Source organism: Bos indicus, chromosome 15, assembly GCF_029378745.1.
Source record: "Bos indicus isolate NIAB-ARS_2022 breed Sahiwal x Tharparkar chromosome 15, NIAB-ARS_B.indTharparkar_mat_pri_1.0, whole genome shotgun sequence".
NCBI classification, from domain to species: Eukaryota; Metazoa; Chordata; class Mammalia; order Artiodactyla; family Bovidae; genus Bos; species Bos indicus.
The window spans coordinates 15,703,151-15,718,228 of NC_091774.1; the positions used below are offsets into that span (position 1 = coordinate 15,703,151).

General features: G+C 44.4%; 1 protein-coding gene across 1 annotated transcript in view; it reads right to left on the reverse strand.

Moving 5' to 3' along the window:
- Positions 1-3,717: 3,717 nt before the first annotated feature.
- The window catches only part of ENDOD1 (endonuclease domain containing 1), a 35,186-nt gene continuing 23,825 nt past the window's right edge, over positions 3,718-15,078 (reverse strand). Inside the window, exon 2 of the mRNA XM_019975480.2 lies at positions 3,718-7,898. Within this exon, the coding sequence (XP_019831039.2) occupies positions 6,696-7,898 (1,203 nt within the window). The 3' untranslated portion in view covers positions 3,718-6,695. The remainder of the gene's footprint in view (positions 7,899-15,078) is intronic.

The following is a 15,078-nucleotide window of genomic DNA, read 5'->3' on the forward strand; positions in this document are numbered from 1 at the left end:
GTTTTTCCCACTGCTTTTTCCTCCTGTCCTTCAGCTCTCTCCCGGGACTCAAGACCGGCCAAAACTAGTGAAACTCAGGCTCTGATGTCTCATTGCAAAAATTCACTGAGAGACAAAGCAATAAGAGGTAGATTTGTTAGGATCCAGAGAGAAGCCTATGGCACCCCACTCCAGTACTCTTGCCTGGAAAATCCCATGGGCAGAGGAGCCTGGTAGGCTGCAGTCCATGGGGTCGCTAAGAGTCAGACACGGCTGAGCAACTTCACTTTCACTTTTCACTTTCATGCATTGGAGAAGGAAATGGCAACCCACTCCAGTGTTCTTGCCTGGAGAATCCCAGGGACGGCAGAGCCTGGTGGGCTGCCGTCTATGGGGTCGCACAGAGTCGGACACGACTGAAGTGACTTAGCATGCTTTATTCTGTACACATTTCCACTGTACATCACACATTCTCCTCTTGCTTTCACAGTAAACAAATGTACAGCAGTCCTCTGGCTCAGGTTTTACAGGTCTTCTCTGGAGAAGTCTGTCAGGACAGTTAGACACATATAACTCTGGGCCAGCGTGTCCCACTGCCCAGGAGCCTTTGGGTCGTGTATAAGTGCCCACGAGGCTGGTCCCCTCCAGCTGGAGCTGCCGGAGCAACTGTCCAGAGGAAGTGGCTCTGGCTGGAAAAGTGATCTCTCTGGGGATATAACTAGATCAAGATTAAAAGAGGCAGAACTTGTCCTGAAGGGTCAAATCTTAGAAACCTGGAAGGTACCTAGTCAGTGCTTCAGTTACAGTGGGAGGCAGAGGGATGAACAGATGCTGGACAAAGTGGTCAAGAAGGAGGGTGTGGGACTTGCCAATGAAAAGGGTCGTTCAAGAGCTAAGCCCACGAGCTCTGGGTATCCACCAGCATGACTAATTTTAATGTTTGAATCAGAGTGATCCATTAAGAGGGTCAAGTTAGGACACAGAGGATACGTAGACCTCTTACAATTTCTTAGTTATTCATCAAAATTATCTCTTGGTTCATCTGATTAGTATGGATTCTTCTTTATAAAAATAATCTCTTATTTTTAAAGGGTATGCGATCTTCAGTGATAGGAGGTGGTTTTATATCCTACTCAAGCCTGCAAAGTCCAAATGTGTTGTCAGCATCTGCTTTGGATGGGACTCGATCACCCAAGGATGGCACTGCAGCTGAGAGGCAGGACCTCTTGGAGGTTGTTCCTGGTTCGTGTAGAGCTGGTGGGGGGAAGGGCTGGTCATTCTAGGGTGAGATCTAAGGATTAACTAAGGGGATCCAGCGATCCTACCTAATCAATGCTCCAGGATCAATTAATCTTTGGGGACAAATTCATAATGCTTTAACTCACGAGACTGACTATAAAGAAGGTTGACTATTTACAGGGAAGGTCATCCTTTTCAGCCTTAATGTGTACATATTCTCTAGTTAACTCTCTTTGAAATACTGGGGTTCCTGAGAAACTGAATCTGTTATAAAACTACGGACTTAGCAAGGAAGGGTCTGGAGGGGAAATACTTCTCTACTCCAGAGACCAGAGGTGCTCATGCCTCCCTTCCTGAGTGCACGCGCTGTTGTGTCTGACTCTCTGCGACCCCAGGGACTGCAGCCCGCCAGGCTCCTCTGTCCATGGGATTTTCCAGGCAAGAATGCTGGAGTGGGTTGCCATGCCCTCCTCCAAGGGATCTTCCCAACCCAGGGATGGAACCCACATCTCTTGTGTCTCCTGCATTGGCAGGCAGATTCTTTACCACTGAGCAACCTGGGGATCGCTTTCTGAATAGGTGCTGAAAACAAGTAGAGCTCTTGTTCTCAGAATCCCTCTTTCTAGAATCTAGCTCCAGCCCTTGCCTGTCTCTTCAGATACACTGACACCACCGATGAGGCTCTGGATTCCTTCATTTTCATTCCCGACCTCAACTCCCAGACTATACTTTAACCCTCGCCTTTCCAGCTCTGATCCAGAAACGTCCTGACGTCTAAGGCAACTTTGTCATTTCACTCAAGATGCACGGATATTATGACCAACAATAGCTCTACAACAACAATTAACATTTACTGGGTGCTCCCATGTGACAGGCATGGGAATAACGCTTCATCTTCATTAACTCACTGAATTCTCATAACAGTTCTCTGAGGTGGGTAGTGATAATTAGCCCAATTGTATAGATGAGGAAGCTGAGGCTTTGGGTGGGACCTTCCCCAGTATCGAAAGCTTGTTAAGAAGTGAAGCCTGGACTGGAACCTAAGTCATTCTGACTCCAGGGTCTGGGCTCTTACATTAGGCAACACGCCCTCTAGGAGTGACCTTGATCCTCTGCTGAGAGCATCTCCTTATGAACACCAACTGAATGGCACACAATCAACAAAGACAAGTGGTCTCAGTGTTTTCCGTGTTGAAATTTAAGCTTAAAAATAATATTTTATTTAAAATGGATTACCAGTGAGGACCTACTGCATAGCACAGGGAACTCTGCTCAGTGGTACGTGACAACCTGGATGGGAGAGGAGTTTAAGGGAGAATGGATATGTGTACATGTATGGCTGAGTCCCTTTGCTGTCCACCTGAAATTATCACAACATTGTTATATATGTATAATTTACTTACTTAATTGTTTTGGCTGTGCTGGGTCTTCGTTGCTGTGAGGGCTTATCTCTAGTTGCAGCAGCAGGGGCTCCCCTCTAGTTGAGGTGTGCGGGCTTCTCCTGGTGCACAGCACAGGCTCTAGGGCGAGCCTGAGGTTGCAGCACGTGGGCTCAGTAGTTGTGGTTCTGGGCTCTAGAGCACAGGCTCAGTAGTTGTGGTGCACAGGCTTAGTCGCTCCCTGGCAGGTGGGATCTTCCCAGATCGGGGATCAAATTCATATCTCCTGCATTGGCAGGTGGATTCTTTACCACTGAGCCAGCAGGCAAGCCCCCTATCACAACATTGTTAATGAGCTATACTCCAAATCAAAAAAAAAAAGTTTGGAATGTAATTATTAGAAATCAAGCCATGATCTGGGAGAAAATACTTAGAGAGAGAAAGAGTGAGAATTCTGAGAGCCCATTTATGAAGGCCAAGGAGTCTACACTACACGGCTCCTAGTGTAACATTTTGAAACCTCAGTGGGTGACAAGTTTAGGTGAAATGCTGAACAAGACATCAAATCACACATAAGACCCAGCCCACAGTGGGAAGGCAAGAGCTATCCCAAGGTTGAGTGTCCTACCAAAGGCCACAGAAGACCACCTGTGTTGAGAAGACCACCACTCAACCATCCCAGGGTTGAAAGCCCTACTAAAGGCCACAGAAGACCACCTCCCTCCAGAGACTGTGTTGTATCTCACACTGTGGCGGGGGTGGGGGTGGGGGGTGGGGGGTGGTATTCCTAAAATAAAAATTTAGAGTGTTCCTATAACTTCCTATGTGATTCAGAATCAGTGAAGCAGTAGGTTCCTGGGTACTTCAAATATTTCATGTCTCAAATAGCTTTTCAGAGAAATAACATGGAAAAAAGGTCCAGGGCCGTTTCACTGATCTAACCTCTCTGTTTTCTCATGTGTGATTAAAAAATTAAAAGAAAAAAATCCAGGTGGGAGTGGAAATGGCTTGAGTTAATGTCAATCAAGAAGAAAATGGAAAAAAATAAAATAAAAATCAAAGATAACCCCCAACCTCCTTCCAAGATTCTCCCCCTTTATATATTTTCCAGAACAGCTGATGAGTTGTCAACAATTATTTTATTGAGCATTGCAAGGTGCACAGCATTGTACATAGCTTGAAAATGTCAAATTGACTCATCACGCCCTTTATAAAGGCTTCCCCAACGTCCATGTTTTGTGGGTTTTCCTGCTGTGCTCCAGGGATGCTAGTACCATTGCAGGCTTACCATGATGTGGTACATGGATCAGCTCACCGCGTCCTCCCCACTAGATATCTGAACTCCTCGAGGATGGGATGCACGTATTGTCAATCTCTGCAACTTAGATGTTCAAATGGACATTGGATGGATGAATGACCAGTGTTTCACTCTAGCTCCTTCTCCAGATCCCTTCATCTGCATTTAGGGGCAAGTGCTGATGCTGAGTGAGAAGCGAACACTCAAAAGGCACAATGGAACAGAGGAGTGTCCAAAGGCGTGGCTGATCCAGACTAGAAAGTCAGCGCAGCAATGATGAAGAGAAGGCTGACCTCTCCAAGGGCCTGAGAACATAGCAGAGCCACAGAAAAATCTTTCAGCCAGAGATGGGGCTCGTCAATTCAAAATCCCACCCCAAAGGCCAAAGTGGCTCACTGGGGCGGGCCAGCGGTCTGGCCACCTGCTGGGGCTGGTGAGCCACAGGCACAAAGACCCACAGTCCAGAGTGGAGGCTCTCAGCCACCCAACCTTGGGGATTAGTTTTCCCTTTATTATCCCTTTCCAGATTTCAAAAAAGGCCACACCGTAATAAATAAATAAGACGCAAAACAACTAGAACTGAAAAGGAAGACATTTTCGAATGGTTCTCGAGAAAAGTTCAGATGCCCTGCTCCTTGCATGGTGCCAAGGGGCTCCAGCTGCCATGGATGGCCCCCGTGGGCCTTTCGGTATGCAGATAGGTACTCTGAGGGGACATTAATTCCACAGGAGGCAACAACCCTACTGGTGCGCATGGACGGCTAGTTGCTTCATCACATGGGCCAAACCCATTTAATTCATCAGAGTCCAGTTTGTTCGATGGATGATGGAGAAAACCCCGCCCTAGACCAGGGAGACACAGATCTGACACCCAAGGTGTGGGATGTCACCTCGGATAGGATCCAAGCAGAAGACCTTGGCTCCTGGTCTACCATCAGTTAGCATCAGGCGCTAGCTTCCTCATCAGAGGCAGCTTTGGTCAGGCCTAGCTTGTCTCTGGTCAGACCATCTCTCTGGTCCACTCTGAAATTCCCTTTCTTTCATCTGGCAGGATTCTACCTGACCCATCAGTACCAAGGCAAACTCTTCTCCTCCATGGCTCCTCACACTACCGAAATGAAGGAAAGCCTGACTACAGATTTTTACGGTCACCAACAGAAGTGTTGGTAAAATACTGCTTAAGAGTCTTAGATAATCTAGTGTATTACTTCCTATGACAGGTTCACGGTCTGGTGTCCCACTACCCTACCTCACGCAACAAACTGATCAGAACGGCAGCTTGCTGGCTGCCCTGCTACTTAGGGTCCAATTCCATTATTTTTCTGCAAAAAAGTAACTCTCACCACACTCACATTTCTTGGGCATCAACTTGATGCCGACGGTTCGCCCATCCTTCTCCCCTCATTGCCTTTCTGGACCCAGATCTCTGCACTGAACTTTCAGATGCACGGTGGCCTGCACCCCCAAATCAGTAGTTTACACTGGGTCCTATTCTACCTCACAGGAACTCTCTAGAACACTCAGAAAAATCCAGGTGATTCCCTCTCAGCTCTGGAAGGCAGAGCAAAGTTTGGGAGCTTTGGCTTCCTCCTGTTATCGTTTTTCAGTGCAAGAATTAAAATGACAAGTGCTTGATCAAAAAATTGGAGATTAGCTCTCATAAATAACTTGCTTTAATTGGAAAGTTATGTTTTCTAGCATCAAACACACTATAAAAATAATTTCCTGAGATAATGATTCGGAATTAAGATTATATACATATAAACTTAGATATATGTGTCTATGATTTTTTTTTTTTGCCAAGATAGGCAGAAGAGTTATAATTTTCTGACTATTTTTTTAATACCTTTATACTGAAACCACCATTTAAGGACAGAGTCAGAGCATTTTACTCTATTGGGTACTTGCTGGAAGTTTAAGAAAGACTGATCTAGTATTTTGCAGGATATGAATTTTCATATTAGCTTAACATGTAGGTCTTTGAGCTCCATTTTCTCAGCCAGAGATTTAATATATGTCAAGTTAATCCAAGCTTGGCTAAGGATATCCTCAGACCTATGGCACCTATTCAGAGCAGAGGTCTGATCTTTGCACCCCCTTTTTAATACCTGGGTAGCATTCAAGGGGCAAACAATCTTAGTCCTTGCATTCAGAATTTGTTATGCCATATTTGCATATAATGCTTACCATTAACTCAAAGGAAAAATGCAGCAAAATTCAACATTGGAGAAACAAAACCACCTTACAGATTCTCGGGAGTCATGGAAAGCTAAGGGATGTAACAGATTCTATATCCTAAGAGAGCTATTTCAACAAGGAAGTGTCTGCACCTCACCAAGTCAGCTGAGCTGGGGAGAAAGAGAAACAAAATGATAACAAATTGGCCAGGAATACTTATATCAGTTTTGTCTTGAGTCTCAGAGAGTGATAGCAGGAATAAATTCCTTTCTACTTTTCTCAGAGACAGTTTGGTTTAAAGTGGTCCTCTTCCAGATTCTCCTTCTTCTGTAATTTTTACTGATCACAAATGAACACCAGCATCTCTCACAAGGTCTCCTGTATCAGAGTGATTCACTGAAGGGGACGGCTTGGAAGTTCACCCACATCCCAGCAGGCAACCTACACATAATCCCACCCTGAACATGTCTCTTGGGTTAGGTTGGAACAGGCAGACACCCCCACCAAAGGCCAAAATATAATTGACAGTGAACAGAAACCCATAGTATAGACAAAATATTCCAGCTTTCTCTATTAAAAAAAAAATCAAATTCACTGGGACCGGGCACTCACTATTTTTTTTTCTATAACTCCCCAGGATTGTCAAAAGTAATCTTATAGCCAACCCGCTTGCAGACAGTAAAGATGACCTGAAATAGACCACCCATGGTGCCAAAAGCTGTGTCAAAGAGCAGAGAGAGGATGCCACCAAGGCCCATGGCAATGTCCCTGCAGACGATCGGAACTGCACCTATGGTGTACACGGGGAACGTGGCCACGTCCACAAGCACCCGGACAGGGACACCCACAACGCGGCAGACCACCTTCAGCAGGCAACAAAGGATCCGGAGCACGGCCCTGGTGATCCTGACCGTGACTTTGAGGACCTTCCAGGGAATGCTGCCCAGCTCCTCCCCGATGGTCAAGAAGTAGGTGATGGTGGCTGACCCCAGGCGATAAAGGCAACTTTCTAGACCGTTAATCACCTGCTTGGTGACATACCAGAGGAAATACACAGTGTACTTCAGGATCCCGAAGGCAAGGTAATAAATTAACTGGCAAAGCTTGATGAACGGGGTAGCGACAAAGCCCAGGAGGCCTCCCAGAAGGCTACTCCCTTCCCCAGATGTCTCCGGAGGTGGCAGGGCAGACCTGGTTCCCCTCGCGCTGGAGAGCATCTCGGAGCCCCCCTCAGAGTCCAGCCTCCGCTCCTCGTCCTGGACTTGGTTAACCACCTCCAGGATTTTTTTCATCTTCTCTGTGTCTTGGTCACTTTCCCCACAGTTGTTCTGGAACAGCTGAAGGTGGAACGGAAGCAGCTTCTCCAGGTCCCTCAGCATCACATCCTCGATGACCTCCTGGTCGCGGGTGTGCTTGACAAAGCCCATGGCCCAGCCTCCCGCAGGGACCGCGCAGCAGGCCGCCAGCCAGACAAACTCCGGGATGCTCACTCTGTCTCTGACCCTGAGGTCTGAGGGCACAGCGCCTGCGATGATGTAGAGCTCGTCCCCACCACCACACTGCGGGGTCAGAGCTCGCTCCATCAGGCTGTTGAGATTCATGTACCACCTTTCCTGGAAGGACGGGGTCATCGGAGCTGCGTTTGTGAGAGTGAAGGTGGCCGAGTGGGGATCACTGCTGAGGGAGAACGGGTAGAGCTGCCCGGTCCGGTAATCAGAATCCAGGAAATCTTCATTCAAGGCTTGGCTGCTTCCCAGCTTGTTCACAGACCTGATGGCCTCGGCCTCATCCGTCACCTCCTCCAGGCTGCTGTTGGGGTCATCAATCTGAAAACAGAGAGCGAGGTTGAGATGCGTCCCTGTTGACAGCAGACTGGGGATCCTCAGACCATTCTGCCCAGACTCTAGTGAAGTCCCTACTATACAGACACTTCCAACACTTTGGTCTGAAAGTACACACACACTTCGTCCTAATACCCCACAACCCTAGTGTCTGAAAGCATCTTTCAAGTCAGCTATATCCTCTTCCACTCTCTGTGTCTATTCCACTTTTGACCTACAGTAATGACCTATCACACACTCACACAAATACACCATCAGAACACCGGTTTTCAATCTGCTGTGGTTTTATAAACGTCATACCCTTTTCCGGGAATGTTTTTCCATGAGATTCAAACTGACTGTAAAAACGAAAGCAAGAGGAAAAGTAAATCTCAGCAGGCCTGTAAAAATCAGAACTGGAATTCAGATAATCAGCCACCAATGTGAGCTGCAATTTAAAGAACATAGTCTTAAGTGAATTTTGCATATTTTGGGATATACAAAGAGCAATCAACTCTAGAGAATTTAAATCAAATAGAGGGACATGTATAGATTATTGTCAGTTATATTAGATACTTCCCAGGCCAAGATAAAATTTGACCAGCTGCTCTTCGAACTTCATCTCCTCATAATATTTGCTATTATTAACAATGCATTTTCTGTCTAGGCCTATTGAGCTATGTGCTAAATATCAATAATTATATATATATATATACATATATATATATACACACACACACACACACACACATATATATACACACATCCCTTTAGTTCTGCTCTTATTCATTTCAAATTCAGCAGTATAATATATACTTCACCTTGCCAATCTGAAAAGATGAAAGGAAAGAGCTCAGGACTGACCCAAAACTCTGTTTTTAGCTCCCAAATTAGACTATAAATTTCTTGACACCATGGATCTTGTACATAGGACCCAGTCAAGGACTGACACATACTAGAATCTCACCTTGTTGTTTTTTAGTCACTAAATCATGTCGAACTCTTTGTGACCTACGGACTGTAGCCTGCCCAGCTCCTCTGTCCATGGGATTTTCCAGGCAAGAATATTGGAATAAGTTTCCATTTCCTTTTCCAGGGAATCTTCCCAACCCAGGAATCGAACCATGTGTCCTGCACTGGCGGGTGGATTTGTTACTACTTGAGAATCTCAAGGCACTCTTGTTAATCTGAGATCAGTATTAATTGATCACTGCAGTATTTATAATAGCAGGAAGCTGAACCAACCTACATTTTCAAAAACTAGGAACAGTTAAATGGTGTTATATCCATCCAGGAAATATCTCAAAGCCATTAAAAAGCACTTGTAATGATAGGGAAATATGTGCTATAATTTTGAAAGGAAAAGGCAGATTATACAATTAAATGGCAGATTATCAAATTAAATGGATTATAAAATTAAATTAAATTAAATTAAATAGGCTTAAATTAATTTAAGCCTATAAATGAGCAAGAAAAAAGTCTGAAACACATGAAAATGTCCATTATGGCTGATCGACTCCCAAGGATACAAGTGATACATTTTTTCCCTTGTTTTCTTGTTTCTCTTGGTGCACTTCTTATCTACATCAACCCGCAAATGATTTATATGTTACTTGCAAAAGGAAAAAAATAAATGACTTAAAAGAAGTAAATTCTGACTAATTGATTCCCTAGAGTTGGTGCCACTTGCTAAACCCAAGAGGGCCAAGGCCATGTGGATTGCTGTACCTCACGTGGGGAGGGCAACCCACTCTGCATTTCTCCAGCTCTGCAACAGCAAATGTAGGCATGCTCATGCATGCATGTGTAGCTTTAGTGAGGGCAACAGATGAGCAAGGTGGTGTGAAAGCAGGAATAGTCACGAAAGCTAATGGAGTATTCCACAGCCTCACCCTTCAAGGTCGTTCCGTCCCTGCCCCCAGACTTCGAATTAGAAATGATCCTGGATGGTCCCCACTCCCACCGCACCCCTAGAGGACAGAGATAAGAAGCTCATCCATTTTGTAAAGCTGCCCTTGCTCTCCTATGGCCAGAAGAAACAACCCATGGAAATATCTGCCTCATTCCTGAATCATGAGATCAAGGTACAGCAGAGCCAAGATTGTAGAGGCTTAGGTGGAATTTTAGGGTGCCTGTTTATTCTCCCTGCTTACTAGGGTACTGTGTCTGCATTTAGCCTGGTGTAGCTTCTTTATCCCATCTAGAGGAAGCCTGGAGCTGGTTTTTTTTTTTTTTTACTGGTAGCGATGACAGAGCATAGGGCAACACACTGGTTCATCTTCTGTCCAAGAGCCACCCAGCAATGAAATAATGCCTTCAAGGACAGAAGGCAGGCTGGAACACAAACAGAGAAGAGAGATTCTTAGATAAAGAAGGGGAAGGAACCAAAAAGGACAGGCAGGGAAAGAAAAGGGGAGGGATAAAAGAGAGGGGGGAGAAAAGAAGAGAGTGAGATTGGGTGTGTGTGTGTGCCTGTGTGTAAGAGACAGCCTACAACATCCTGCTTTTAGACAGAAACCAGGATTGTGGGTTGATTTACTCCCAAACTTCAGAGCATGGTCTCCCGTGGCTAAGGTCAGAGGAGACTAAGCCGGGTGTTTCCACATCCTCTCAGGCCACTTGAGTTCAATGGGCTCCATATATCTGCCATAACGGAATCTCTTCTGCCCGCAGCTCACAGGTACATGGGAACGGGCCAGGATGACCCAAGGTGACTTCAGAGGTTGGGACCTAATTCCGCAGCGGGCCCTGTGCACCTCCCTGCTCTGAGCCTCTGCGGGCAAAGCAGAAACTAAACGATGTGGTCAGGATGCACAGGCAGGAGAGAGCACGTCTTCCTTTCCCTTTTCCTGGCCTTCTTCAGAACCCCACATCCATGGTCACTGTATTGTTATGAACCCCAAATTGGCCCTATGGTTTGATGACAAGGTAGAATATAGTGCTGGAAATGAAGATAGAATGTCTGCATCCGGTACCTATATAGCAATATAACAGGAGGTCAAGGACTAATTTTTCTCAACTACCAATTAAATGATTTCAATATAATGTTACAAAAGGTGTTTTTTTTTCTACCTGATTTTACAGGTGGGGAAACTAAAACACAGAAAGGTCAATTTTTCCAAAGTCATCCAATAGTTAGCAGGACAAAATTTGAACTGAGGTCAGTCATTTTATTCCTAAGGCACACATTCTTTATGACTAAGCCATGCTTTCTGCATATTAACGGACACTGCTGTACCAGTCTTCTATGCCAGAGAGTAGAAAACCAAACAGAAAAAGAAATCACAGTCTCCTTTTCTCTCTATGACATGGAATAAATGAAATTCCTTAAATGTAAAGGGAGAGAAGCCGATGTCTGAGCGCCCTGGGGTTGCAGTCCCCAGAAAGAAGGGAGAGTGGGAAGGGGAAGGTAAATGGGCACACGTGCAGACCGGCCCTCAGGCTTGCTTTCTGCCTTTGCCCAGAGCACATGGAAGCTCAGCCGCCAGCTTCACAAGCCAAGGTAGGTGGCAGCTCAGGCAGGAGCAGCCAGCCAGAGTAGTTTCCAGCTTGCACGCTTGCACTCAGTCGCTCAGTCATGTCCTGACTCTTGCGACTCCACACACTGTAGCCCGCCAGGCTCCTCTGTCCCCGGGATTCTCCAGGCCAGAATACTGGAGTGGGTTGCCATTTCCTTCTCCAGGGGATCTTCCCGACCCAGGGATCGAACCCACATCTCTTGCATTGCAGTCAGACTCTTTACTGACTGAGCTATGAGGGAAGCATACTACTACCCTTAGAAAATGGGCAGCTGGCTGGTCTCCCAGAGACGTTGGTTCTATTAGCACCTTACATGGCTACTTGCTTTCTTTCTCTACACCAGCAGCTGTAACAGAGAACAGTAAGCACAGTGAAACGTCACGGAGAAAAACTGTCAGGCATTCTAGGACTGTCTTGCCTGGTCACAGTTCAATACAGTGATGTATATACTGTACATAAATCACTGTGGATGCTGCCAGTCAAAATTAAAACAGAAAATAAATAATAGATTTCTCAGGGCTTATCTAACACATTCTTATGAGGGAAGTTGCTCAGTCGTGTCCGTCTCTGTGAGACCCCATGGACTGTAGCCTACCAGGCTCCTGTGTCCATGGAATTTTCCAGGCAAGAATACTGGAGTGGGTTGCCATTTCCTTCTCCAGGCGATCTTCCTGACCCAGGGATCGAACCCAGGTGTCCCGCATTGCAGGGTGACACTTTACCGTCTGAGCCACCAGGGAACACAGTCTTAAATCTCTGACCAAAATGCCAAGGAACATTTTATGAGACCATATACTGATCTTCAGTGAACTCTCTATTCTCTCCTCTGAGGATCCAATCACATCAAAGCCTCTCTTTCTATCCTTTTTTGTGACTTATGTTCTTTTTCACAGTGTTGTCCGTTAGTCGTTCTGTCAGGTCTGACTCTGAGACCCCATGTACTGTAGCCCTCCAGGCTCCTCCATCTATGGACGCCTCCAGGCAAAAAGACTGGAGTGGGTAGCTGTTCCCTTCTCCAGAGGATCTTTCCAACCCAGGGACTGAAGCTGGGTCTCTTGCATTGCAGGCAGATTTTTTACCATATGAGCCATTTATATCTTATTATCTCTCTATATTGCATTCCAGGTGAGTCCCTAGATCTATCTTCCAAGTCACTAAGTCTCTCCTTAGCTATGTTTAGTTTAATACCTATTTTGTTGAGATATTTTTCTTTTTTTCTTTTTGTTTCTCATTTCAATGACCTTCTTTCTTTCCTAGCATTTCTATTTGGTTCTATTGAAAATTCTGTTGTTGGTTTTTTTCTCTTGAGAAATTCTTTTTTTTTTTAATCTTTCTTAGACATTCTTAAATTCCCTTTAAGATCTGTCTATTTTATTTGGCTTTTCAGTTTATTTTGTTGCTCCTATTGCTTGACTTTAGGGTGGTGTATATACTTAAGTGCTCTGTAATTTTTGCCCATGAGCTTGTCTTCATAAAAGGTCCATGATGGTCTGTTGAAAAAAAAAAAAAGACAAAAACGGAAACAAAACCAAATCTAATAGGACTGCATTTGCAGTTGCCTCTGCTGGAGCTCTAAAGAGTTCAATGATTCTGGACTAGCTTCTGAGTTTTTCATAGGTTAGGGTTTCCACATGGAGAAAGCAGTGCACATCTGGACCCATACAAAGGAAAAATGACAGCTTCAGGCTTACTTCTGGAGGTTGACTGTTTCCACTAATGACATGGTGTAGGCAGCTACTTCCTATAAAAACTTGCAAGTAGCTTTCCTGCCCGGTTCACCAAAGCTGCAACAGTCTGCCAGCCCCCAGCTTTACCTGGAGAGCTCAGCTCCAGACCCACGTCATGAATAGGTTATGTAACCTTGACGTCTGTCCACAGGCAGTATAGAGCCCTAGCCCCTAGCATCTACGTGTCCTCCCACACACAGCTTTGGCTATTGATTTCTTATATATTTCTGGCACCTGAAAATTTCTTCGTACTTTTTTGCTGAAATATGAATTTAATTTAAATATATAGATAATTTTAAATTTCAGTATTTCTATGTGATTGCAGTGGAAGGAGAGGAACTGCACACCTGCCCAGGAACTTTGTCTAAGGTTATAAAGTTTCTGCTAAAGCATGCCTTGTTTACTTTTATAACTCACTATAGATTTATCATCCCCAAATTTACTTACTTTGCTTAAATCTCCTTCTTTTATATTTAGGCCACCTCCTGTGTGGTGTAAGTAGAACAGTACCTTCCAAGACCTTTCTCTGATGTGTCAAGAACTTTACAGGCTGAACTCTCTCACTAAGAATAAGACAGAAGGACTCCCAGCCCTTTGCCAAAACATACCAGCCAGCTTACAAACAACCTGTTTGGTTTTTGTTTATTTTTTACTAATTCCTTTGCTTTATCTATTAGCTATAATTCTCTCATCTCTTCATATAGGTATTTCTGTCTTATTCAAATTCATTTTCATTGATTTTGTATTTGCAATTTGGAGTCATTAAAAATGGATATTCCATTATGAAATCACTCTACCATCTCATCATAAAACATATTAAATCCCAGGGCCTTAGAACAGTCTGCTAACTGATCTCCACTGGGAGAAACGTCCATCACGATTTCTACTTCCTGTCTTAAAGCCGCTTTTTTAACTTATGACAAAACTTTGTTTTGATCTCAAGATGACTGTGGTTCTAATGTCATTTGTTCAAGAATCATCTGAAAATCTAAATAAAATCAGTTATAACAGCTTCCCCCATCATCATGCTTATGAAACTCCATGAAACAACCACTATGTCTTAGTAGGTTCTCACTTTCTGAAGGAACAGCCAAGTGTGAGTGTAACTAAAATCTCTGACTCGTGTATGGAAAACTGTACTGAAAACAATAAGAATATTTGATTTAAAAGTCGAATGCATTCTTTGAGACACTGTCACATAAAGGGCAGGTGCTTTTTGTTTTTTCCAGGCTCTCTGCAGACACAGTTTAATGAGCTGGTTACTGCAATTACACTAAATTACCAACAACACTGCTCCCTAAAGACAAAAATACACCTATGATGTAAGAAGTAATTTCAGATTACAGTTTTGGGGCTGCTCTTGCCCTTTTGCAAGTACCACTTATCTTTCTCTTTGGTTTCTCAGCAGACTCCCTGGATAAAGGGACAGGTACAAAGCTCTCTGTGTAATCTACCTCCCTATTGACCTCGTCCTCCTGGGCTGCCAGTGTTATTTGATACAGCTCCTGTATTTAACGGAATTTTTTTTTCCCTAATCGCAACAAGTTTTAGAAGAATGAGCACTCCGCATCCACCAGCATCCTGCCCCATAAACAACTTTATAATAAATTCCTTTTCAAATTTAATGCCAAGAAAAAAACTTGTTTCTCTCAGTGAGTTGGTCTGTTTACTTTAGCAGACAGCCAAAGCTACTTAAACCCATGGGATTGTTTCCCCCCCCCCTTTGGAATTAAATAAAAGGAGCCTTTCAATTTTCCTGCTAATATGCATGGAAGAAAAATAGATTAGGAGAAAACTAAGAAGGAGAACTGGAGGGGAAATAGGCGCCCATTCAACAATATGTATTGAGGCTATTTATGTGTGAGTGCTACTGTAGGATAAAGCAGGAGGAATGGTAATAATAACAATCAGCAACACTTAGTGAGTAATACATGGCAGGC